The sequence below is a fragment of the Bombus pascuorum genome, chromosome 9 (genome assembly GCF_905332965.1).
Source record: "Bombus pascuorum chromosome 9, iyBomPasc1.1, whole genome shotgun sequence".
NCBI lineage: Eukaryota > Metazoa > Arthropoda > Insecta > Hymenoptera > Apidae > Bombus > Bombus pascuorum.
In genome coordinates this window covers 2,053,472-2,079,690 of record NC_083496.1, presented here as the reverse complement: position 1 = coordinate 2,079,690, position 26,219 = coordinate 2,053,472, and the positions used below count along the sequence as shown (strand labels likewise).

Below are 26,219 nucleotides of genomic sequence, written 5' to 3'. Positions count from 1 at the left end.
ATATTTTACGTAGCATAGTTAAAAATTTCACGAAGGAAAACGCGAAAGTAACTGTCCTTTCGTGCTTTTAGCTGACCGCTTGCGAACCGTCCTTCAAGGATTATCCGGATCCGTACGCGTCTCACGTTTCGTCGGAGGACACGGTGTATCGAGAAGTTAAGGATGCCAAATTCATGAACAAGAGAATATTCTGCGAGACTACAGCTACCTCGCTGCCTGACTCGTTCAGGAAGCTGCTGAAGAAAACCCGAATGCCTCTCGTCCAGTTCTTTCAGTATCCTCGAGAACGTGAATCACTCGATCGGTTGAAAGAGAACCCTTTTCCAATTCGACGACAAATTAACAGGTACTGATACTCGAGGAGTCTCCGTCATCCACCTGTACGCCAAGCGTTTGATCTCGTTAACGAGGAACCTCGAGTACAAGAACCTGACGGTCGCCTCGGAGACGACCGAGTACATAGCCAGCTACTTTCATACAAATAAAACTGTGATGACGCGGAGCACGATCGTTCGATCGTCCCTGAAAGGTCTCACGGGTCGAACGAACGAAGGAATTTGCCAGATCGGGGCAATTCGACACGCCAAGAAAACGATAAACGTATGAAATAGAAAATGTTCACTGTCGAGTACGAATGATAACTAAAGCGATAATCGTCACTCGCAACAACGTATTCTTAGGAATTCTTGGAACACGATGAAGCCACGCGAAGACAGGACGTCGCCTTCGATTAACTTCATAATATGGCTCTACGTAATTTATGCTCTATTACACTTGTTGGTCTTTTTATTCGATTATTTTTTATGGAAGATTAAATTCCAAGTGAATTCCGCTTTACTGTATATGCTATATACGTTCGTAGATTGCTATCTATATACGTAGCTTTGTAAATCAAATTATATTTTTATATACCAACGAATTTATAAAGCATATTAACCACTTGACATCAACTCGATATACAAGTTTTTCGCATAAGTAAGATGTTAGCAAGTAATGTTAGAACGGTTTGGACGAACGCGTACGTTCGTTTTGCGAGTGAAGTTTCTTGCTCGAATGCGAAGTCGAACGTATCTGGCGAGCAGAATGGAAACGGATATAAGAGGAATGCAAAGCTCTTCTCAGACCGACGTATCTCAGTCGGTTGAATGAATTTATTCGCTTCGTCTAGACCTAGACAAGGAACGTATTTGTATATCTATACGTTCGATCGAATCATCTTGCCTTTGAGACCGCGGAATGAAAATCGCGAATGCAAGAACAATAAAATGCTGTTCGCATACGGCGCGCTTGTGGAAACGACGAAAAAATTTTAACAGAAATATCTACCTTTTGCGAGATATTTCACGAAATTCTCGTATGAAACCGGCGAATACGTGAGTGAATGAGAGTTAATGCAGCGAATCGATACCGAAAAAAAAAAAACAACTTCGGAATGAAAATTTAAATAACAATTCCCACATTAGCCTTTAATACAAAATCTCATTGCCGGTAATGCGTGGTCGCCATCGAGTTACATATTTCAGCGTCTAACGCAGGCCCCAAAAAACCATTATTTCACTCATCCGTCCACCCCTCGTCATTCGTTCTCTACAACCTATGTACCCAGTGGGATTATATACACCACCACTGTCCTATATTACGCACCACCCACAGGCCTATCCTACGAGCATTCATGCGTGCCAGTAACGTATGGCACGACGAAACCACCCCATCAGCGTTGGAAGCTTTTTCGTAGTACAATAAAATTTCACGGCTAAGCTGACTCTTATTAGATCCCGGAGAAGTGCCCTTCTTCTTATTCTCCACGTAAATCCCTGCCAACTTCCCTCGTCTTCTTACTTTCATCCAACACGTTGCTTATATTGATTGAAATCGAACGAAAAATTTAATCCCCAGGTCGGAGGAAGGTTCGCTGAGAAATTTTCGAAACATTGCTCTTCTCTTTTCCTTCGGGCGTTCCAAGCCTCGACGAATAAGCGGAACGATCCTTTGATTATATTCGCTCAGCGTTAGAAATCTCGAAATTATCCAAAAAATAAAGCGTGTTCAACGATATTGCGTTGTTCTGCTCGCGGCCGAACGACACTCCAGCAGTGGCGAGTTTGCGCGAAAGCAAATTCCGTGGAATAATCGCGCGACACAAAGAACGCTGTAATTCGGTGCACGTCGAAAAGCGATTTTCATCTCGAGATTCATTATTCGGTGGAGTGTTTGAAGGAATTATTGGCAGAGAGTAGAGGTGGAGTGGGGCGGCGGTGACGGCATTTATGATGAAAAGGGCTGAATGCGCGCTTTGATATGCGAAATTCGAAATTCGGGGCAAGATAAATACGCGCGTTCTCCTGCCAAGAGGATTTTGTTCGATAGGAAAGCGGCACCGGTGAGAAATAATAGAGGGTCAGCTGCACAGGGCGGATGTCATTACCAGTCGCCGCATAAAAAGCTGTCTCTCGTACAACAGCCTGCTGCAATTAGCACAGCGTCATACAGTACAATCCCTGTGTCAGCACAACAGCACAACATCCGATATTTCTCATCCGTACGTGTCCACGGTCGTGCTGGAAAATTTTATCTGTATTTTTTATTGCCGCCACTAACGCGCCGCGTACAGCAGAAACACGATCCTACGAATTGTTCGAGTTCGATCCGCTATCGCCTATATATGTAAAGAGAGAAATATCGTTGCACGATGATCTATGTCTGCAACTTTCGCCGTACGATATTTTATATTTACGTTAATTGTAAATTATCATGTGCGGTACAAACAAACCGTTTAACTGCTAATGCGCTAGAAAATCCATACATTCGGCGAATTTACGTTTCGATCGTAATAAACAGATAAAAGAACAAGAGAAATAAAAGATTAAACATTTCTCGCGTTGATGGCGGATGCTAAAAGGCGCTCTGTAGGGCGAAAGTTTCGTACGTTTCTTCTTTTTTTTTTTTTTTTTTTTTCTTTTTTTTTTTACCCTTTTCAATCCATGTTGCTACTCTAGGCAAAAAACGTGACCACAGGAACATGAAAGTCTTAATGAGCTCTCTCGCTAACGAGGAACGAGTTTGTTCAGGTGAACATCCGTTCCTCTTCGTCGACGTACACGCGCTAGGCTAGTTGAGAGCAGCTTTTCTGGGATCGGCGTAATTCACCGTTAACGTGATCACGGCTCACAATATATCCCGCTAATCGCGTCAGCTCGAATCAACCTACAATCCGTTTTCACGTCACGAGACTGCTAAATATTATGTCGCGCAAAAGCTACCAAAAGCTCATTCGGTTAATCAGCTTTATTTTCCCATGTACTGTCTGCGTCTACTACATACTACATAACATACTACAACTCACTCGGTTACTCATTGACGCACGAATTAACGAACATCCGAATATTTGTCGATTAACGACGGATCTCTAAATTTCTAGCATTATTGGCTGCATCGATATTCGCTGATACATCGCTGAATTTTTTAGATGTTGTCACGCGTATTATTTTCTTACTATATTCCATTGCCCTTGTCTTATTTCTTATAAAAAATTATTCAAGAGACTTTACTACTTTACTCTGTTCTTTTATAAGTTCCTATAAAAGAACAGAGTAATCGTAACAAACCAGAGACTCGGTCGACTAATGTTACGCATTTGATCACGATAAGAGGCGAACCTCTGGGAGTGATTCGATAAGGGAAAGGCAGCATGAACGTATCCCTTCTCTGCATTCCTTAGGGAAACATAAAAAGAGACCGCCTAGATTTTTTCCCTAATCGATCGGGCACAAGGAGAACTCGCTTATCCTCTCTTACGTATCGAATCAATGAACTGCCAACTCCCAATGACTATGAACCGTATGAATTCGAACATTCCTGATGGCGACAGAATGGAAAAGATACTAAAACGATTAGCGAGGGACCCAAGATATAATAGAGAATAATAAAAATAATATTATTCCACAACATGGATCAGAAGCGCCAGCTTAATCTTTTTGTAGGCCCCCAAACTTTAGTAAAACGAGCTTGATTTCATCTGGATGTAACACCGAAAGGTCTGACAGAGGCGAAAGACAATGGAGGAAGGAAGCGTTGGAAACAGAGAACGAAGAAGAACAGAGAATAACGAAGCCTTAGCTATCTTCAGCCTGGTGGTGTTCTACCACGACTACATTAGGCGGCTTATCCGCTCATTATGCGGCCCGACGATCGCGCTTATACTACAAACCGTCGACCTTTCCGTTAAGCTCTCCGCTTTTGGATCAACAATCTCACGTTCTTCCTTCCTGAACCCGCCGCGATTAAATTCAACGCGATTCTGAATCATGCGCACTGCTGTAAAATTTTAATTCAGCTGGTTAATGGTCCTGTAGCCGACGAGGGCTTAAGCCTTTTAGTAACAACGAGAACTTTTAACGATTCTAACGTGCATTAACTCGTTCCAAATCTCACAATCTCGTTTGAAAATCGGCCTCTAATTAAAAGACGACACTCCTAGCAACATTTCTCAGTCCTGTTTGTGGATTATGTACTCGTTTCTTTTTCCTTCTTTTTATTTTAAAATGAAAATGTATTCTTTACCTAATGTTCTTTGCGATATACCTTGTTTCGTTTTCCTAAATATACTTTTCCAATACTTTTTTCTTTTGTTAACGATAACACGATTCCCTTCAAAGACGCATAGAGCGACAATTAAAACGATAATTAGATCGAACGATGTCTAAGTATGGATCGAGTTGGAATTTTTGTGATTATTTATTTGTTGAAGTATAAACGAGAAACATGGCGCAACTTTAAAATCGTACAGGTTTATCGCATCGATTCGTTTTCTGTCAAAGGATTCGAGCACGAATCGTTAGAGTCCACGATTAAAAGGACGACGACACGGCGTAATTTATCGCCGTTGACGATTCTGAATGCATAAATCGATCGAGGGACGAAAGTAAAAAAAAGGGAGTCCCGCTACTCGGTGAAAAGACTGCACTTAACGTGGCGGATATATATCGTTGTACGGGATGGAGTGGAAGTGATATGTGGCCGCGCTTACCGGACCGACTAAACGTACTATTTATTGTTCAGTTGCCAGTTTCCTCGGAAAATCCTCCAACAGTCGCAAAGGCACACAGTTAGCAAGAGTTAGAACGGCTTTCATTGCTATTGAATTTTTAAAGGCCAACTGCACGCGACTACTTTCTCTGCAAATTGCCGATATAAAGAAACCTGTTACGTGTTTGCGAGATGCACTTTGGATATACCGTTTAACTAATAACATTCCATGTCTAAAATTTAAATTTGAAAGAATGTTACATTTAAAAAATGTTTTACATCTGCTTTAGTTTTAAATATTTAGAGGTTAGGAAAATGGAGATACATGCTTATTTTAGACAAGTAAATTATAAATACGTTTAAATATGGTCGAAATAAAAATGTTGAATCAAATAGTGGTTGAGAATTAACAAACATGTTACATATTCGATATACCAAGTCTGATTCTACTGTATCGAATAATGCTCCATCTTACGGCAAACGCCAAAACTAGACAACCATCAAATTCAAATTAAACTCCTTTCCCGCGCATAGAATATGAAGCACGATACGATATGACGAATCATGCAATTAACATCGACATTAGCTAATGCTAGTCGCTAAAAACATTGTATTTACGTCGATATCACCGGAAAAGTTACATTTATAAAATAATTTCTTCGTTTTAACGATCTAGATGTAAAAGACTCACCGATTCCTTGCGACGCCGGTCCAGCTGCCACTGTAGTTTTGACCTCGTGACTCGATGATTCTCCATTGTTTTTCACAAACTGCCAATATTCTCTTAGCTTTTTCAGTTTCTCCTATTAAAGACACAAGGGATAGAACAAAACTGAACACGAAACAGAACACAAAGCTGAAAATAAAAATTATTAACGCACGGTCTGCCCGCACGCCAGACCGTTAGTTCGAAAACTGATTTTCAGAGCGCCATCTTTTAAACTTCAATTGTTCTACAGAATTAAAAGTATGAACATACTAACAATTACTTTTTACATAGTTGGTACTTCGTCATAACGAAATATTCAAATATTTAAATAGTAAATCTTTTATGCAGATATAATACGAATTTGAAGCAGGCAAACAATTTGGTGAGTGAAAATTTATTACAATTTATTCTTTTTATTTATATATTAAATTTACTATAATATAAATTATTCTACTTACTTGTAATTCTACAGAAATAGGCTGTTTCGCAGACTCGCATTCTTTTTCTAAATTAGTATAATTCTCTAATACATCCTTTACTTCCATTTCTCGGTCTTCGACCTTAGTCTACGATATAAAATGTTCTTAATTTATTTTCTGCATAAAATTTTGCATTGTATTAAATACATACTTTCACACTTACCATAACGTTATTAATAATTTCGGCTCGTTCCTGTTGGGATAATTCTCGAGATATACATATTCTCGTTCGGGTTTCCATAACCCACGTCATGACATTATCCAAGGTACAAATATATTTTTTAAGAGATGCAAGTTTATTTTCGACATATTCACGGTGACTGGAAAGACTTGTGTTAGCCTAGAAAATTAATTTAAGGAAATTACTTAAATTATAATCGTTTACAATTTTACGGCACATAATATTTCGATTTATGTATTTCAAATAAATTTAATACGATACCTTATCCATATCTGCAAGTAATTTATTACATTCATCTTCTCCCGAAGGAATACCATTTTGATTTATTAAATTCTGTAATGCTCTCTTACGGGAGAAAAGTTCCTCTTGCCTAGCCTAAAGATGGTAATTATTTTAAATTAACATTTTTTATAAAATCCATTGTATGTAAAGAATATTAATCTAATAGTAAAAGGAGCGACACAGATCATTGCTATTTATGTCTTGGCACACTCTAGATTGTGCAGTCATGGTATGGAAGATATTATTAGGTTCAGTTTCAATTTATTTGATAACGTTATAACGGCCACTACTTCAAGCTATATATTCTATGATCAGATATTTGATAATAAATATTTATTTAAATCGTTTATAAAAGTAATAAATAATTCAGTCTTTATTAAAAACTGCACAGTGAAATTATAAACCAATATATGTTTTAAGAACGTGTTAAATAATTACAGTGTCACGAATATTAACAGTTCATCTTTATGAAAACTTTTAATTATTTTATAAACGTAAATAAACTTACCTTAATTAATGACAATCTTATTGATAAAGAGGTCTCATCTGAAGGATTTGCTGCTGACACCAATAAAGAATTGATTTGTTCTAAAATGTTATGAGCACTTTCTAAGATTCTGCCTTCATTGTTTACTTTCTTTTCCATAGCAAAACTCCTTCAAAAAAGTATATAATTATTAAATACAATTCTAAAAGTATAAAAACTATTCATATACAAGTAACAGTGCTCTAATTTTTAAAAAAGATGTTTTCAAAAATTAAAATGTATAAAACATCGATATACAAAAAAAAAGAAACGTAAGTACAATACAATTTAAATTCTAGTTAATTTGTGCTTCTTAATTTACATAGAGGTTATTCTGAGTTGATCACTACAGCACCAAAGGCAAATCACAACTGAAATAGCTCAGTAAGAGAAAAAGCTTTGCCTTCAATACTACATACATACCAAAAACTTTGAATTGCTATTTCGTTTGTTAATATATGAGACTCATAAACATTATAAACAATCTATTTGATAAAGCAATATAGATTATTATTGACATTTTTACATACTTTTCTTTTCGTGTATTTATGTCTGTTACAATATTTTGCCAACGCCGCTTTATCGTTTCAACCGTTTCTCTTAGTTCCACTATATCTTCAATTCTAGCACGACTTAAAATACTAGCACTTGAAACATTAATATTATTCATGGTTCGTTGCATTCTAGAGATCTCTTGTTCCAATTCAAATATCTTCGTTTTTGATATTTTACTCTGACCGAGAGAATTTAATTTTTTTAATGACTCTTCCGTTTTATCCATCCAGTCGGAAAACGTTCGACATGTGTTGCAAATTTCTTTCCACTTCTCGTGACATTTATTCCAACGATTATATCTTTCCACGTAACTCTGGTTGACATTTATCCATTCGTCCCGTAATTTATCACTCAAACGTCTAATTTGTTCGGCTTGTTCTCTTCTCAATTGCGAAGCAACATTTTCGAAAACAGTGTTGATCTCTTCAATACTCGGTTTTAAAATATTTAATGCATTACTGATTTTTTTCAAACAATCTTCTTGACTCGAAAACATTTCGTAATCATCACCATTCAATGGTATAGAATTTAGAGATCTTGTCACAGTTACGACAGCCTCTCTGATCTTATTGACTCTTGCAGTAAATTCTTGCATATCAACTCCTCCTAAATCCTAAAGAACATAAGACCAATATAAACAAGACTCTTTAACCCAATCGAAAATGAGATGTATAAACATACCACTTCAACTTTCTTGTCTGTCACATGCTTGTCCTTATCCTTGCTACCACTAAATCTTTTGAATTGTGAACTAACTTCTTGCCATCTACTGTTGATACTATATCGTATAGTTTCAGAATATCCAATATTTAATCTTTTCAATTCAACAGCCAAGTCGTTCAATTTTTTAATTTGTTCTTGTTTAGCATCAAATTCTATAGTAAACGATTCTAACTGACCCTCGTAATTATTTACTTGTTCAAGTTTCAATGGCACATCACGGAACCAGTCTTCAAACTCTGCTACTATGTTATTATACTGTCGTAATAGTTCCTCTGCTCGTTGCGCTTGTGTACGTCTTGTTTCTATTTCGGACATAACTTGGTGCCATTTGCTTCTTAATTTATCTTGATGTTCGTTTTTTATCTTCTCAGCCCTAACAGGATCGGATATGTGCACTGTCATGACTAGACCATCGCCTTTACTAATCAACGCTGCTGCATCTGGTGCAAGAGTACTAACTTCTGATTTTAGTACCTGAAATACGTACATGTATTCGGATTAGGAATATATATAAATATCTGAAATTACGGAAATATCGGGTTAAATCAGAAATTTTTTTCCAGTTTTAGGATAGGGATCTCAATCAGTTCCGACTCAATTTCAGCTTCGGGTACACAAAATCGCAGATTGTATCTGATATAATGTAATTTCAAATTTTTAGAGTAACATTATACAAACCTCCAGTCGCTTAGTTGGATCTTTTTCATTAGTAATGCCACCAATGCTCATCAACATGACATCCATCCTATGTAACATCCTTTGTGCAGCTTGCTCAAATTCCAAAATACTTTTCTCCAAGCCGGTTCTGGATAAACTAGTTGAAACTTTGAAAGACCTCTTCTCACTAGAAAATTTTACTTCTGCTTTCTGTTGTATTTCCTGTGATAATTTTTCAGCCTGTATCTATATGTAACAAAATTATAAGAAATTTTATAAAGTATTAAACTCCTTCATATCATGTTAGCCTTCACCTATTATTATGTATCTACCAAATATTAAAATTATAATTGCAATTATTATGCACGAATTATATTATTAATAATACATAACATATACAAGGTAGATCTTACAATGGCAAGATATGTGTTATTAGAATTACCTTGCCCAAGAGGTGCTCAACATGCTCTCCTAAATTTAGATCTTCTCCATCTGAGCTGGAACTTCCAACATCAATTTCCGTGTCATCGGAAAAAATTAAAACATCATCTGTTTCTTTATCGCTTCCATAGAAGCTTTCACAGTCTTCTAACGTATCGTCTTTTGAGATACTTCTAGTACGTCTGAATAACGATAATTTCGTGTTTTTTTCATCAACATTATGATTGGTAGTATTACGTGATTTTGAAAAATCTGTATCTTTTTTCGATGTCAATTCTTTGCCATTAATGTGCTCTTCCCTGCCTTTTCTAGGACTGATCTCTGACGTGACAGAAAGATCAGCGGTACACTTTGAGTTTAACTTTGCGTTCATTTCATTATCTTCAAGTATAAGATATTCAGCTATGCTATCCGTATCTTTCCACATGGAATTTTTTTCAAATCTATTTACTTTACACGAAAATTGCGGACTTTTTATTAACTTGCGATTCGAAATTTGATTATCCGATCCGTCATCCTCAACATCTAATTTAAGAGTTAATTTTTTAATACTTTTTGCCGAATATGGGTCTACTGTTCTTTTCTTTTTTAAGATAGGAATAAGTTCTCTTTTCTTATTAACAGTTTGATTTCCAACCGCACTAACTGCACTACATATTTTTACCCTAGATTCTTTATCTTCTGTATCAGTATCTACTGACTCTGGTTCTGTTTCTGTGTCTTCGATAATCTCTACTCTTTCAACAACTTGTGGCATTAATCCTACACTGACATTCGCACTTGGTAATATTACGTGATCTTCGGGAGATGCAACTGATTTTATTATTTCCATTTCTCTCACTTCAACGATACGGAAGGGATTCATCTGTGTGTTATAGTCGAACGGTTTTGAATCTGTTGTAATCAGTGTGTTAGAAGAAACTTGGGAAAACAATGTGCTATTTTTCGACAAAAAGAATTCTTCATCGGTCATATACACATCTGTATCAGGGGATGAAGAAGGTGGATCGTCATCTATATGAACGACTTGTGGCTGAGAAGTTTGAACAACATCGGGTACAGAACTCATATCTAATTTTCGTCTAACAGTCCTACTAACATCTACGATTTTAGCTTTTACTTTCTCAGATTTTATGGAAGATTTCCGACTTCGATGAACGATATCAACTGGTGAACTTTCAGGTGTATGTATAACATTACATTGACTTTCATCAAATGCAGGATTAAGATATCCTATACCATATACCTCCTCATTTTCATCTATCAATTTATTTTCTTTTTTAGTTAGTTGCACCGAAGTTTGATCCGACTGTTTAGACAATTTAGTGCGTCCATGATTGTCTCTCCCCTTAGTTTCTCCCACCTTACTTTTTATTAATAAATTGTCTGTGATTTTGTGGATCCATTCCTGTGAAAATATGATAGGTAACAGAAAATTCATGGACAGGCGTTAATTGAAAGAGCATTGTTAATAGTGTGACAATATCAAGCATGGCCAAAATGAAAGTGACAATGCATTTCATTGTGCAAACAAAGCTTTTTCTTTGCGTGTATCCATCACCAGTATAAAAATTTGGAACACATTTCTGTTCATTCCTTATTCGTTGCTTTTGCAAATCATATTCAGACTTCTGTATAAAATTCTATACAAGGGGAGAGACAATATCATAAATAATTGATCAATGACAAGTATTTTCCATCCACCAAAGTTTATGTCTGCTGTTTATTATTAATGACAGTATTATTTACATAGATAGAGACACCTCTTGGACAGCTCCATAACATTCACGAATATGTACCAATATAACTTATATATAATATTCGTACAATAATGTGTTAAACATGTACATAGTATTAACAATCAGACTTAAGAGGTAGAAATACATATAATTGATTTACACATAAATCTTTAGAAAAACTCATTATATGCTTTAGTGAACTAAAAAATAAATGCAAAGCAAAAGAATTCATGAAAAAATAATCAAAAAAAGAAAGCTTTATTAATAAAACTTTAAAACCTCAAATGTGAGAGATTGACGTATTACATCAATTATCATTTTTAGTGGAATTGAAACATTAGTTTATAGAAATGATATAATCATATTCTTAATATATATATATATATTATAAGTATATAAATATATATATACAAAAAATATATATATATTGAAAATTTGTCTTGATGAGATATACGTAATGGTACTATAAAGCACAAGCATTACATATACCAGATGTTAAGATAAAGAAGAAGCAATACAAGCCATGAGGAAACAAGCAATGAATGATATTTAAATTTATTATACGAAAATATGTACATATATAAATACACATACCTGTATTCTATTAGATATATCCTCCCACTTCTTGCAGACATCTGAAACTTTCGGATAATAGGTATAACGTTGAAGTTGATTGATTTTTGGTTTTGCCTCAATCATTTCACTTTGTACAGCCTAAAAATTAATTATTGAATAAATACATAAAGTAAAATCCCATTTCATGTAGCACAATCTTAAAATATTGATTACTTTGCATTGTTCAAAATGATTTTCCGTTAACTGATCAACTGGAACACCATCTAATTTATTTAGCTTTTCCTCTACTTGTAACAGCCAAGCCGTTATTTCATCAACATTAGGCTCTTCCTAAAAGTACAAAAATTTGTTCACCTCCTTTATTACACCAATTTCTTTATATATGATGGATTTACCTCTGAAGCATTACATAGTCTTAATCTCTTTTCAGTATATGCTAATCTCGTAACAACGTCTGATAACTTTTCTTTAAATTGCTCTAAATACATTGGGTCGCAAAGTTTCGAAAATTCTTCCTGGGAATTTAGCAACTTGTCTTTCACAACATTTAATCGTGGTATTACTTCTGTCAGAGTTTCCTATTTAAACAATTTCATAATCATTTGTTTTCATATAAAGATTATTAAAAATCGTGAAATCTAAATTTACATATGTATTTATACACTTACTCGTACATATATTGCATTAACTGGAAGATCAGGCATATTTTTTTGTGTATCTAATTCTTTGTTAATACTATCTATGGACATATTAATATAAGACATATTTTTATACATATCACGTGATAAATCCAAAGCAGTTTCTAAACACGCTTTCGATTCAGTTATATGTAAACCCAACTGTAATAATGAAATATAAATATAATAACAAATATAATGTATAAACAGAACGATTATACATAGAATGCAGTACTACTAAAAATATACATTGATATTAAACATATATTACCTTGTTATACAATTCCTTTAACATATCAATACGCCGAGAAAATTTTTCTGGTTCAGTGACACTTTTTTCTTCAACTAATTTTCTACCAGTTAGAATAATATTTTCTATCTCACTTTTAATTTCACTTAATGTTTGATAAAAGCGCTATGGATGAAAAATCAGATTTTTCACAACTTGAACATCTATGAAAAATAAAATTTACGAAGTATATAATTAATTACCAGACAATGTTTAAGTTGACCTTCAATAGCTTCTGGATCTTCTGATGATAATTCTAATAAACAAGTTGCTTCTTCTATTCCTCTGAGTTCTCGCAGAGCTCTGGATAATCTCGGTTCTAAATTCGTTGGACATCGGAAACGTTGGAATTTCTTTTGAACTTCTGAGAATTTTTGCTCAATAAGAGTCAGTTGTTCTTGCAGTCTAAATGCAGCTTCTTGCTTTCCAGAAGCTTTGTATGATTCGATTTGTAATGCCATTTCTTGAAGCGTCGAACGCTGATGCTCCATTTCTTCCATTAATTTCTAAAATATATATACCTGACTCGTATAACTATCATCACAAAATTTACATCTTATTCTAAGTCTAGTTCTTTGTTTATACATTACACTCTAATTAATATATATTTTTACAAAATACATAGATAACATTTTTATCATGCTTCCTCGAAGCAATGCTTTATGTACAATGTTTATTAATATAAGAAAAAAGATGACTTTAGTACACATATTATGTTTACACATCTTTTATACATTTGCAGAAACGTTCAAACATACGCTTAGTAAATGGTAAGAAAAAGTTTCACTAACAGACCTGATAATCATGAGGCAAATCATCAGCAGTAAGGTCGCAGTCAAGACGTGCAGTTAGTACAGAATCTATTTGCGTTAGGGAGTGCTGAAGGGCAAGAATACGTCCTTCTGATTGTTGCGCTTGCTTCACTGATCCTTCCAGCAGCTTTGCTCGCTGCCCTGCCTACTCAAAATATAATTCTAATTTTCTGTATAACTTAATTAAACAACTTTGTTGAATAAACTATTGTTTAAATGTATTTACCAAACTTAAACGATTATAAATATATAGAAATTTATCAACTTAAAAATATGGGGAAATTTTAAAAAATTCACCTGAATAACATATTTTCTTTGCACAGCATTATAATTTCAAACATATAAGTAAAAAGCTTCATAATTCATACAAGCAAGAGTAATCTTTCAAAGCAGAATAAAAAACTAACATCTTTAAATAGATATGTCTAAGATAAGTACTTAAGTTTTCCTTGGCAATGATGCATGCAGTTAAAAATAAATACAACTTTTTGTTATGAACAGAATCAATAATTCAAGCATTATGACATTACTTATAACAGTGACATACCTGATTATTTAGACTCTCCCAACGACTTGTTAAGCTTTCTACATCTGCTTGAATGGACTGCGTCATGATATTACTTTCGATCAACTGTTTACCAATTTCTTGTATCTTTTCAAGCCTTATTTCTGGATGATTTCGTATGTAATTCTCTAAATCCTTTTTAAAACAAGAATTCATTACTTGTCATACAAATCATAAAAATTTGCATGGTACTATAACGTGTAAACTTACATCAAGTTCCTCTGATATTTCTTCAGCATCTGCAGCAGTTTCTGTCGATCTCTTCAATCGTTTATCTAATTTATCCAACCAATCACTTTCTTGCGCAACTAAAGCACGGAATTCACCATATTCGTGGCTGGCATTTTGTAAATGTCTGTATCGTTCATAAATACGATCTGTAACATCTGTCCAGCGAGCATTTAAAAACGTAAATCGTCTACCAAGTTCTTGTACCGAAGACCCTTCAGAACTTAACAATTTATCATTACCCATTTCGTTAAGATTTCTAAATTCTTCTACTCGTTTATCTATCTTTTCTTTTAACGACTGATATCGGCCACGAACTTGAAACAGTTCAACCGAAGATGTTATTTTAGTTTCAACTGGTATTTCTTTTTCTAAGGTCGACAACCACTTCGTAAAATCTTCTATCCCATTTATTATTTCATCATTCTTTTTCAATGTATCCTCATATTTATCATTTAAACTTTTAGCACCGTCAACAATAGCATTCCACTTATGCGATACAACTTCCAGCTTATTGTTTAATACATTCGCAAATTTTGGTTCAGAATTTTCAAGTAATCTGTTTGTAGAGATTTGAAGTTTCTCTATTCGAGGTTTTGTTTGATTTATATCCTCACAAAAAGATTGAATTTGCTTCAATTTAAATTCCATACATTCGATATTATTTGATACACTATCTTTCGATAATTCTTCTAGGTACTGATTTGATTTTTCAAGCCAACTTTGAAGATCCAAGAGCTCGTTGTTAAATACCTTTAAAGTCTCTATATCTCTCAATAAATTTTGTTGCCGTTCTTCTAATATTATAGGTATATCACTCCATTTGGTGATAAGATCTTGTAATGCATCTTTAAGTCTTTGTCCCTGAGAATCTCCACTGGTTTTCATTATTAGCTCGTGTCCAACACTATTTACATAATTAAAAATCTCTTGATGCTTATTCAGGGAATTTTGTAAATCATTGAATTTTTGTAATTGTTCCGCCATTGTCTTATCATCTGACATCACTATATGCTCTGACAATAATGTACTCTCCACATTATTAATGAAAGAAGTAAGATTAGCAACTGCATCCGTATATTTCTTTGGTGGTGTTTTATCAACAGCATCATTTAATTCGGTTAACCTTTCAGATAATATTTTGTACAATTTGTCCCAATTACGGACAAAAGTTTGTATATCAGCATTTAAATTAACAGTTTCATTACTACCAGTTTGATTTTCCGACAATTCTTTGATTTTTTCTAACAATTTTTTAATGCGTTCCTCGTGAGATTTCATCGACTTCAATTTTACCCTGAACGGTTCTATTTGATTGTTTCCTTTGTTTGAATCAAACCATTTAGAATAGCTATCTAACATTAAATTTAAACTAGCCAATTCCGTTCGGAATTTTTTCACTTCTTCTAAATATTCTATACGAGTTTTTATTTCTTCAAGCCGATTGTTAGTTGCCATCCAACAATTCTGTATGTCTTTGATTTTTGTTTCCTCTGCTTCGACCGATTCATTTGCATCTCTTAGTTCCTCGAGAAGCTGTTTCCCTAGTTCTAAAACTCTGTTATAGTCATCTTTATGTGCCTCTATATCAGCTATTGTATCATTGTAAACGACCTTCTTCTCTTCGATGCTCAATTCGTCAAATACTCCCTCCGATCGTCCGATTTCTAAATCAACATAATCGAGCCATTTATACAGATTATGTAACGCAGATTCAAATTCGTGCCTAGTTGTACTATCTATACGACGTTTCTTCGAATCACTGTGAGGCGTGGAAGCTGCAGTAATTTCTTCCTTATAAGCGATACTTGTTACTGTTTCAGACATCCATTCGTTACCTGTAATCATTGTTGTTTCCCTCTCAGTCTTCAGATCAAACTCAAATCCGGAATTTGTTATCCTCTGCGTCTGTACTTCCATTATCTGCCCCACCCCTTCCCAGCGATCTTGCAAATTTTCGATCTTTTCTAATATGTTAATACACTCTGGCGAAGTACTTTGTCCCTCCAGTTCTTGAACGGATTCTTGCAAAGACGTTAACTTCCTTTGATTCGCATCCATATCCATTTTCAAAATTTGTAATTTCTTAATTCTTTCCAACACTTCACCAATCTCGGACGCTGGATTTGCTTCCATTTGTTTCAACGTGATCTCAGTTTCGCTCAACCATGATACTAATCTTTTGTAATCGTCATTAACATTTTGCCAAAGCGAAGAAAAAGCTTGCAAACGTTGCCTCCTTTCTTCTTTCCATCGACAAATGTGAGTCCATCGCTCTCCCAGAGCGGATAACTGATCTTCCATTTGCGCGTAAACTGCTTCGGAGTTTTCTTCATCCACGACAACTACCATGTTTCTCATACCATCGACGGTTCCTTGTTGCGCTGCGATATCTTGTTCTAGCTCGTTTAACTGTTTTAGTTGATCATCCAAAGCGGATTGATTTAGTTCGATCGTTGCCATTAGCGATATCCTATCTTCAGTCCTCGTTAACCACTGCCGCAATGCATCTAACTGGCCTTGCTGCATTTGCATAAGAACCTCGTGAATTTTAGTTTGCCTTTCCATCGCACGCATTCGAAGCCCTTCCCATCGAGAATTTAATAACGACATTTGAACTCGAACTTCGTGCTCCTCGTCCTTGTGTAAACCGCCTTCTGCTAATAATCTCGCACCTTCCTCCAATACAGCACCGACTCCATCCTGATGTCCGGACAACTCTACCAAAAATGTCTCGTGTTCGTGAAATTGTTGCTTCAATACTTCTAAACTAGATCCAGGTTCTGGAGCGTGATTTAATTTATCTTCCGCCTCCAAGAGCCAGGTCAAAACTTCCTCGAGAGCAACTTGATAACCACCAAGTTCTACAGACACGTTCGTTGCGAGACTCATCGGCCGCGACGTTGGCGTTCCAAAGTTTGTGAAAGATAAAGTATTCTGCAAAGAAACATTCTTAAAAAGATACATATAATTACTAAGTTACGCGAAATCAGATCGAATACCTCCGCTCCTGGTGTCGTAACCGGGCTACTATCACTCGCTACTGATAGATCCAACTCGCCTATATCGTCTCCAGAATGAGGTAATGATTGGAAGAGACACATAACGTACATCATTATTGATTTTTTATCCGGCACCGATGTATTCACATCTGTTACAACATACAACGTACATGTTGGTCTTAAACTTCATAAACTAGATGTTAGTAATTAGTACAGATATTAATTTAATTTACCTTCTGGATCCAATAAGCGTTCGATATCTAATTGTTCTTGGGCAATACGAAATGCATGATCTAATCTGGCATTCGGATGTTTACGCGCTATGTTATTGAAATCGAATAAATGTGGTTTCCATTTATGAAGAATCGCATTAAATGCCAGACCATCCGACCAGGATGTCGTGAAGTTTTTAATGTCAACTCCAGGGTAATTCTAAAAACGACACGAGTCTCAAAAAGCTTTGTTACACAAATAGCTAAAAAAAAAAGTTGATTTTATCCTTCGAACGAGATTTCACCTGTGAATTTTGACGACACCATGCCAAAAGAGTTTTCTCCAGATTTGTTTGTTGCAATTCCGTCATTAAATCCTTCAGATGGTAATGTACCTAAATAAGCATTTCATTTAATATCAGATGAACGATGTATTATACGTCTACGACGTGAAATTACATGTATGATAAGTAATAAAAACGAGTTCAATATTTGCTGATAAGCTTTATTCTCAGTAAATTGACCCAGCCATAAAACTGACCTGCCAGTGTAGAATAATACTCCATACTAATCCGAGTGTTAGCTTAGGATTCCCGTCAACTATATCGTTGCTGCTAATATTTACGAGTTTCACCTAGGAGAAGTGTAAAGGATATCGATTAATTTGCATCTCTTATACTTTCTCTCATAATTAGGTGCAATGTTAGCAACTCACGTTATTCTGCTCGAGAATTTGCAAAGCTTTGTTAACGTTATTCAGATGATGAACTCTCATTCGACCGCGTTCTCTTTTCTGTAATAAATAAATCAAGACAATGAAGAAAAAAGTGATAATTAATGTAGAAATACAGGAATGTAAATAGCCAACATTCAAGCGGCTGTAATTATCTTCATGTAGCTGTGGTAAAAAAGATCGATGAAAAGTAGGAAATAAATCATAAGTAATGCGATTTAAAGTGAGATTATATAAAGGAAATCTTTCGAGTGACTAAAGTTGCCCGTGAAATGACACGAATCTCCGTAACGACGCATATTTTTCCCTCGGAATACTCTTACGCCTACCGTGTATAGATAATCCGCACTCTCATGCAAATATTCGTAATACTCGATAGGCGCACCTGCTTGGAATTCTATTCGTACACCTCGTAATGTAAACACGAGACGCGCTATTGCGAGGACTAGTCCTTTTAAAAAAAGAACAACTGTCAGCGGAATGTTTAGAAGATTACATCATGAACGAAATAAAAATACCGCTTATGTCTCGTTATGGGCTGTCGCGCCTATGCGTTTCGATTATATAATCCTTTACCTGTACTGCAAATTCTTTACTTACGTAGACTTTCGACGTAAGGACTTCCAACAGGGATAGTAATCGATTGCCATCTCTTAAGTCAACGAATAAATCAGAAATCGGCTCGTGATTATTCTGTATAAAAAATTTCAATGAATATTCATGTTAGATAAATAATTCTTATATTAATGGGATCGTCAAGTCTTATTCGGATAATCCTTACTCTTATTCGTAATTTTAAACAACGTAGTACGTACCTTAAGCAACTGTGAATTTATCCATTTCGCAAACGTTTTCTTTTGTACGTCTTCCCGCTCATCTGCAATATACGTATACGATAATCGTTACAACAATTGCAGAATAATCGTTTTTAATTTACAAACTTCAATATATACTGTACTCGTATCATCGAACATATATTTTTTATATATATACATATATTTTTATAAATTTTATATATAAAAATACATATATTTTTATAAATTTTATATATAAAAATATAAACATATATTTTTATATATAAACATATAATTTAACGTGATGAGTTCATTAATAACGATGTTCGTTAAGAATTAAATAGCGTTCAAAGCTAGTACGATAATCATCTTTTCAAGTAATTGAGGAAATGAATTAGGAAAATGGAAGAAAACGTTACGTATCTGATTAGTAATATTATATTTATCAGAGATGACAATGTACGTCGTACGATACATATTATTTTGGACGATTTACGTAGAAGCAAAAAAGTCTAATCTGGCGTTATCATTCAAAAGGAAAGGGGGAAAAAAACGACGAGTTTTGATTTAAATATCTTGTTTCTGCAACAACAGCAGTGGTTTCATTGTCATTTGGACACCACCGCGAAATTATTGTCGACGTGGCAACGACGGATCGTCATCTATCGCGTTGACACTCATTGACCCCGGTAAATGCAGCAGTAAACTCTTGAAATTTAGGTCGGCCAACAGAAAGTCATAAGCACGATGCTTAAATATGTACCTGTGGCCGGGTTCTGTGAGGCTAGCGATTTTTCACGAGTCACGAGAATTTCGTTTTAGAGCCATACGATATCACCGAGTTGGGATGAGTAACCATCCGCTCGAAATCTGTGGACCAACGACAAATCTTTGGTGCGCCAACTACTGGAATGATTCACCGTGTACTTTGATCAGGACGGTTGTCTACTCGTTCTTCCTATATCTACGAGAGTCCTTTAAAACCTGACGCAACCGCATACATTAGCTCGATTTTTACCAGAAACCAGAATATTCAGATTCCGATCATATATTACTTTATACCGATCGACGCTGCAAATTCTTAATCGAACAAATAATATCGTCCACACATCCTCTAGATCACCTACGCTCTCTTCGAACTATCGACCTTCGTCGTTGTTTTCTTCTTTCTCTTTTTTTCGTCCAATGCTTCGAATTATTGGCAAACGAAATATCTCGACGACGTTAAGTCCATCGATATCAACAACGTTATTAGTCATTGAGACCGTATGAGAGTGGTTAGCGCCAGGCGATCCAGAAAGCTATGCATTTTTCGGCCCACATTTCTACAAATAAGCAAATGGAAAAGAAACGCGACAAGCATGCGGACGTCACTGACCAACGATGAATGAATGGAACGAGCGTGCTTATCTTACGTTCGGAAGGATAGACGATAGCAGAGTGAACGAAAGGGGAAACGAGGGGGACAGAAATCGCGAATGGCGATCACGTAGCCGAAGCAAAGTATGCCGTAAGATACGCGCACGAGAGCGTGCGTCTTTCCTGGCCGGGTATCGGCCAACGTGGAGCCTTTCCTTACGAAACCGTGCCGCTTCCGAATATGGTGCATCGAGTTCTTTCGCACCGTCGTTCGATCGCCAGTTTTCTTTGCGCGATCGTCGTATCTCCATCCTCCGGTTCCCCGCCGTTTTCTGCCAGAAAATTCAATCGTGTCACGTAAATCGCGCTACTTCCTGCGCTCTCCATCAGGCCAACCTACGCAACCGAGAGTAACGACCACTGGAACGATTGTTCGATGGTGATGCACGTTAGACGCGCTACTAATAGGACGTGGTATTTACTCGTCAAATTGGGAAGATCAGTTAACTGGTTTAAAAATATCTTCTTGATGGAAAACTCGCCCTCTAATCGGGACGATGATTCACGCTAGAAATCAAAACGAAAGAGCTTCTATCATTTGCGGGAATTTTATTTACAAGATACTACAATTCCAGAGAAGATAATCTATCGACTTGGAGTAAAGATCGAGTAAATAGTTTCCTGTCTGGCACAACATTTGGAATTCATTCTAGCTACATAGTATTCTATCGTCTTGGGTCTTATGAATTTTAAAAACATGCTTCCTGTGTCGCTGGAAAGAATTCAAAAGGATAGAGTTTCGAGGCATTGTTTACGAAAAGAAGATGGTAGAGCGACGACAAGCTTAGAGATGGTTGTACATGATGGATGTAACGGAATTTCAGAGCTGAGGTCATCCAGCTTTCATACTATCAAACGGGAAACGTGGACCTTAACATTGTCGCGAATACTGCGCAGTCTTTCTGTTAACCGTTACCGGTTGTTTCTATGCCAACGACGGAATGTAAGCAGATTTTTCACGTTAACCGGTAACATAGGGTCGAATTAAGTCGCATCAGAGAAACAAGTAAAACGCAGTTTATACCAACTCCCTTAAATTACAAGATCGAGTACACAAGTGTCGATAAATATAAACCGAAGCTCTACGAACGAAGAGATACGTCGCTTCAAGAAGACGGTGAAATTACCTTGACCGGTGTCCAAGAGAAAACTACTGCTGCGCGAAGATATGTACCTTAAGCAAATAGAGAACTACTCGTGACTCGACATTTCGCATAATACGATCCCATATATCACCGGTAACAGTAAAATGCAGAGTATCGGTGGAAGCTATGCATCCGAGCCGTGAAACAGTTGAATCAAATTGTTCTCGAGTCTATCGATTTCTCTGCTATCTTGGAAAGGCGTGTATCGTCGGTATCGGAGAGAACGTATTAAAAACTAAAAGTTCAAAAGGAAACGAAACAGCTGTGTGCACGTGTCGCGCAAACTGTTCGTAACGAAAGTCTATCCTCAACGTTGAGTAAAATCCAAAGATGGATTCGAGTGTTTATATGCACATGCACATCTGCTGGCTCGCTTTCGTGGCAACTAACGTAAACAACGGTGGCCAAGTATGAAGTACGCGAGAGAGTACTGTGTACACGACACTATACCGCTCCGAGATGTGACACAGAAAATTGATTACCTTCTGATAAGGTTAAAGCTTTACTCTACGAAATAGAACAAAATTCCAGTGCACGTTTATCGGAGAACTTTGAAATTGATTTTCGCTTACGCGAACGAAACGAAAGATAAGATTCGTTGCGACTTGTAGCGTATACGTATAAGTTTCATATGTCTCGGCTCGAGTGATTTCCGAATCTGTAACAATTGTCACGAGCTACCCTTTCCGCGATCGCGAGGGTTGAACGAACCGCGAAAGTTCGGCGCGCGTAATGCTGTTAACGCCTCGATAATATGCTACATCGTCGAGAAAACAGTGCCAGCCATCTGAAACCACCGCTAAACTTAGCTAAACTTAGCTAAACGCGCGCTAACACGAGCTCTCCTCTCCGCTATACGCGCATTCATTAGAGCAAATCAACGAAACAAATATTTCGCGGCGAAGCGCCGTTGCACTGACACCTATCGTGGCGAGCTTTCTAAAAAGAAACCTTGCATTCTTCGTCTTTCGCGTTCTACCGTTCGCGAATAGGGATTGTGACTCGTTCTTCACGAATCAAACAGCAATATCGTATTTTCCGTGATTTGAACGATACTAAAACAGGTACTAAATATTACGAGATAAATATTATTTTAGGAAAAGTTGATTCACGATTTAAGATTATTAGGAAAAAGGTAAAAGATCTTCTATGTTTACAGTCACACCGATCTTTCGATTACATCAGTGACCATTACGCCATCGACGGTGCGCTAGGTTTGCAGTATCGTTGTCGCAGCGCGATCTCGGGTATCGGTTACCTCAAGGACGCAGGATTTTTCGCCAGTCGACTACCACTCGCGAGAGAAATGCTCTCCATCCAAGGTATCTTTACGCCGAGGTTCGAACCTCCGGAAGAATTATACGTATCGAGTGCTGATTTCACATCGAGTCGAAGCTCTTACGCGTCGCCGTTCCTCGGTGAACGCCAACAGCTTGGCAAAGTCGAATTAACGATCTCGAACCTGATTCTCTCCCTTCTTTCCACCGAGCGTTCTTTATCCCATCGGTGTCTCGGTCCCTCTGTCTGCCTCTTTTCCCCCTAGAATCGTTAAGCGTCATCGAAAAGGGCCGGCGAGAACGAGATGCTCGAAACCACTCGATATCGCCTCTTCGTTAAAAAGATGCAAATATCGAGAAAATGAGGTGAGGAAGATCGGAAAGAAGCAACGAAGACTGGTCGTTGCTACTAATATCAGCGTCGTTTTACGATAAATTATTTCAATTTCCTCGTAAACATCGCGTAACGCTAGGCAACCTTTAACCCTTTGCGCAAGCCGGAAAATTGCTCTATAAATATCCGTAACTTAACGCACCAGCTACGATTAATGTTTGCAATTTTATAGAGCTCGTGGACAACGGAAACAGCCCATACCCCGAAGAATATTTCCCTCGATGTAAAAATAATCTAACCAAAATATTCCTTTCTTACTTCTTTCGCGTGCCATATCAAACAAATAGATAAAAATCAGAGAATATGGAAAACTAATACATTTACTGGCTTAGCAGGTCAGAAATAGGCCAGAAACGAAGATAAGAGTTACCTGCTGGAAAAAAAACCTACAATGATTTACAGAACACGGTAAATTTCTGTCCGAATCAACGTGTCCATTTGCTGGATTCGAACGCACTTTGCCTGTCCCTATACTCTGCAGTCTGCGATTATACCGTTGGCACAAAAGGCGCAACGCTTTTAAATGCTTTTCGACTACGAGCCATTCAGAGCGTCGCCTTTTCATTCATTGGCACCAGCCTGAATGCAAGTAGAGCACCGCGTGCACTTTGCAAACAAGCTAACCGCCTAGGATGGCCGTCTGCGTGGCTAACAATCGTTTAAACGAGATGACAATGCGTACTAGCGACCGCGAGCACTGCATCTCTTCTGGCGTTTACACTGGAACGCGTGTCGTTGGCCCTAAACGCACCATCATCCAAAGTTCACGGGTCAAACGAACTGATGGAACCACGTAATATTCGTACAACGTCCTAGTATTTAACACGTTTGAGTCAACGTATATACTTCCAAACGTTTGTCGATATAATCTGAGTAAAAACGTCATCGTTTTCTTTCGATCGTTCAAATTGTTCAATTCATCGTATGTGTTTTTATGGATGAGATATTTTTCAGTGCGAAGAAATAAACGGTATCTCGTTATTTTCATTCTTATCGGCAACGGTTGTAAATTAATCGTAATCGTTTAAACGAGGGGAGTAACTAAAAGAGAAATATAACAGAATCTTTTAATAGATTCGCTATAACACATTTAATGAACATTTAAATGTCTGATATCTAAAACATATCGCGTAAACTAATAGCGATTAACGTTTATAACGTTTCAATGAAAGTCAGCTGTGTTAACAAACTCGAATCGCGTGCATCAAACGCTAGTTAATAGAGAGCCTGATAAAAATTTTATAATGTATGAACACGGAAGACATTAATCGCGACCTGTATCGGATCAGTTACGTGGATTATGCCAAGTTAATCCGTTCTGAAATTACCGATCTGTTTACACATACAATCTAATAAAATATGTATTTAGTATTATGAATTCGTGCTGTATTATTGTGAAAGGCAACGTTTAGTTAATTGTATCCGTCTGTTCCTAGCTTTCTATAGACCATGATATATCCTTCGTACTAAATTATAGGTTTAAGAACATACTCCCGAGTATGTACTCTAAAACTAAGCATATTCGTGTAGTCCAGAATTCTAAATCGAACCGTATCGATTCGAATCGAATAAAATCTAGCTCGAACGAAAAGAATATGTTAAATCGAATCGATTACAAAAAAAAGATTGGAAAGCATCGAGCTAGGTAATTCAGAATGGATTGCTTCGGATCGAGTTAGTTTCTAACTAACTAGATTGAGTTCAACGCAAAAATTTATAATGGAAAGCATTGGAAATGCTTGCACCACGAAATCGTTACCTTTGATAAATCTCTTGAATCGAATACGGACATTTGTATGACACAATCACAGCTTTTAAAGATCCACAGAACGCCAAAGAATAATCCGTGTGATCTATACATGGACAGTTTTTGTATTCAACGATTCAACTCTTGATTCGTCACACTAGCATTACGTAGTTTTACAATTTAAGCTTCCACCGACGGAATGCGTTTCTTCTACCGAAGATATACAAGTAGTTATTGTCTACAGTTGAAATAAATGCCTCGAAGCGAGGAAAACAAAGCGATCCATTATTTTAACACGTGTAGAATGAGTAATTCGGGCCTTAATAAAGGACAAATAATTCTTGGACTAAAAACCATGAAAAAATGCTCGCGTTTTAACTTTGTTCGCTATAAAAATGAATAAATTTTTCAGAAGGCAGTTCAAAATTCAAAATAATTCATGATAAAACCGTAGAGGAAAATGAAATTGAAATTACACCTTTCGATTACCATGACAATTAGCTGGCTGTTTACGTATTAACGAGCCTATTAATGCATCAATGTCTGACGCGAATTATTTAATAAACGAGATTTCAGTTTCTTCCACGAGAATGTCCCATTGTTCTCTTACCAGTAATTAGAGATGCTGTCGATGAACAGGTAGTAAACTATAATTACCGTAACAAATTTCACAATATAAAGATTAATTCTTTTACTATTATTGATTGAAACAAACATCTGAATAAAACTAAACCGTTAAAGTCGCTGAAATTGAAAATTTCAGCATTAAATGTTTAATTGAAAGGAGATTGCGTTAAATTTGCGTGTAACGATTTCCTTGAATCGTTTCGCTAATAGTATGTTCACTGAACCTAGTACACGAAGCACGCATTCTAATCTAAATGACGCCACTTACGCAGCCTAGTTATCATTCTTGACGTGCACGTGTACCGTACCTCTTTCTTGACGTATACGTGCGTTTCGCGTATATGGCGAATAAATATTTCGAAGATTAGATAAAGCATACCTTAGAACATAGATAACCTCATTGTC

At 36.4% G+C, this 26,219-nt stretch overlaps 1 protein-coding gene across 10 annotated transcripts in view; it reads right to left on the bottom strand.

Moving 5' to 3' along the window:
• LOC132910266 (dystrophin, isoforms A/C/F/G/H) overlaps positions 1 to 26,219 on the bottom strand; it is a 455,671-nt gene that overhangs the window by 424,352 nt on the left and 5,100 nt on the right. For 7 of the 10 annotated variants that reach the window (XM_060965815.1, XM_060965814.1, XM_060965813.1 and 4 more), the window contains 25 exons: positions 19,227 to 19,288; positions 19,012 to 19,104; positions 18,394 to 18,471; positions 18,220 to 18,312; positions 17,984 to 18,073; positions 17,700 to 17,898; positions 17,467 to 17,615; positions 14,447 to 17,416; positions 14,219 to 14,371; positions 13,655 to 13,816; positions 13,063 to 13,365; positions 12,842 to 12,985; positions 12,562 to 12,732; positions 12,289 to 12,471; positions 12,107 to 12,223; positions 11,912 to 12,031; positions 9,580 to 10,986; positions 9,159 to 9,383; positions 8,439 to 8,954; positions 7,733 to 8,370; positions 7,185 to 7,332; positions 6,656 to 6,769; positions 6,377 to 6,553; positions 6,193 to 6,300; positions 5,717 to 5,828 (listed from right to left, as the gene is read on the bottom strand). In XM_060965815.1, coding sequence (XP_060821798.1) covers positions 5,717 to 5,828; positions 6,193 to 6,300; positions 6,377 to 6,553; positions 6,656 to 6,769; positions 7,185 to 7,332; positions 7,733 to 8,370; positions 8,439 to 8,954; positions 9,159 to 9,383; positions 9,580 to 10,986; positions 11,912 to 12,031; positions 12,107 to 12,223; positions 12,289 to 12,471; positions 12,562 to 12,732; positions 12,842 to 12,985; positions 13,063 to 13,365; positions 13,655 to 13,816; positions 14,219 to 14,371; positions 14,447 to 17,416; positions 17,467 to 17,615; positions 17,700 to 17,898; positions 17,984 to 18,073; positions 18,220 to 18,312; positions 18,394 to 18,471; positions 19,012 to 19,104; positions 19,227 to 19,288 — 8,532 coding nt within the window. The remainder of the gene's footprint in view (positions 1 to 5,716; positions 5,829 to 6,192; positions 6,301 to 6,376; positions 6,554 to 6,655; positions 6,770 to 7,184; positions 7,333 to 7,732; positions 8,371 to 8,438; positions 8,955 to 9,158; positions 9,384 to 9,579; positions 10,987 to 11,911; positions 12,032 to 12,106; positions 12,224 to 12,288; positions 12,472 to 12,561; positions 12,733 to 12,841; positions 12,986 to 13,062; positions 13,366 to 13,654; positions 13,817 to 14,218; positions 14,372 to 14,446; positions 17,417 to 17,466; positions 17,616 to 17,699; positions 17,899 to 17,983; positions 18,074 to 18,219; positions 18,313 to 18,393; positions 18,472 to 19,011; positions 19,105 to 19,226; positions 19,289 to 26,219) is intronic. The other 3 variants (XM_060965808.1, XM_060965816.1, XM_060965817.1) reach the window with 3 other exon arrangements.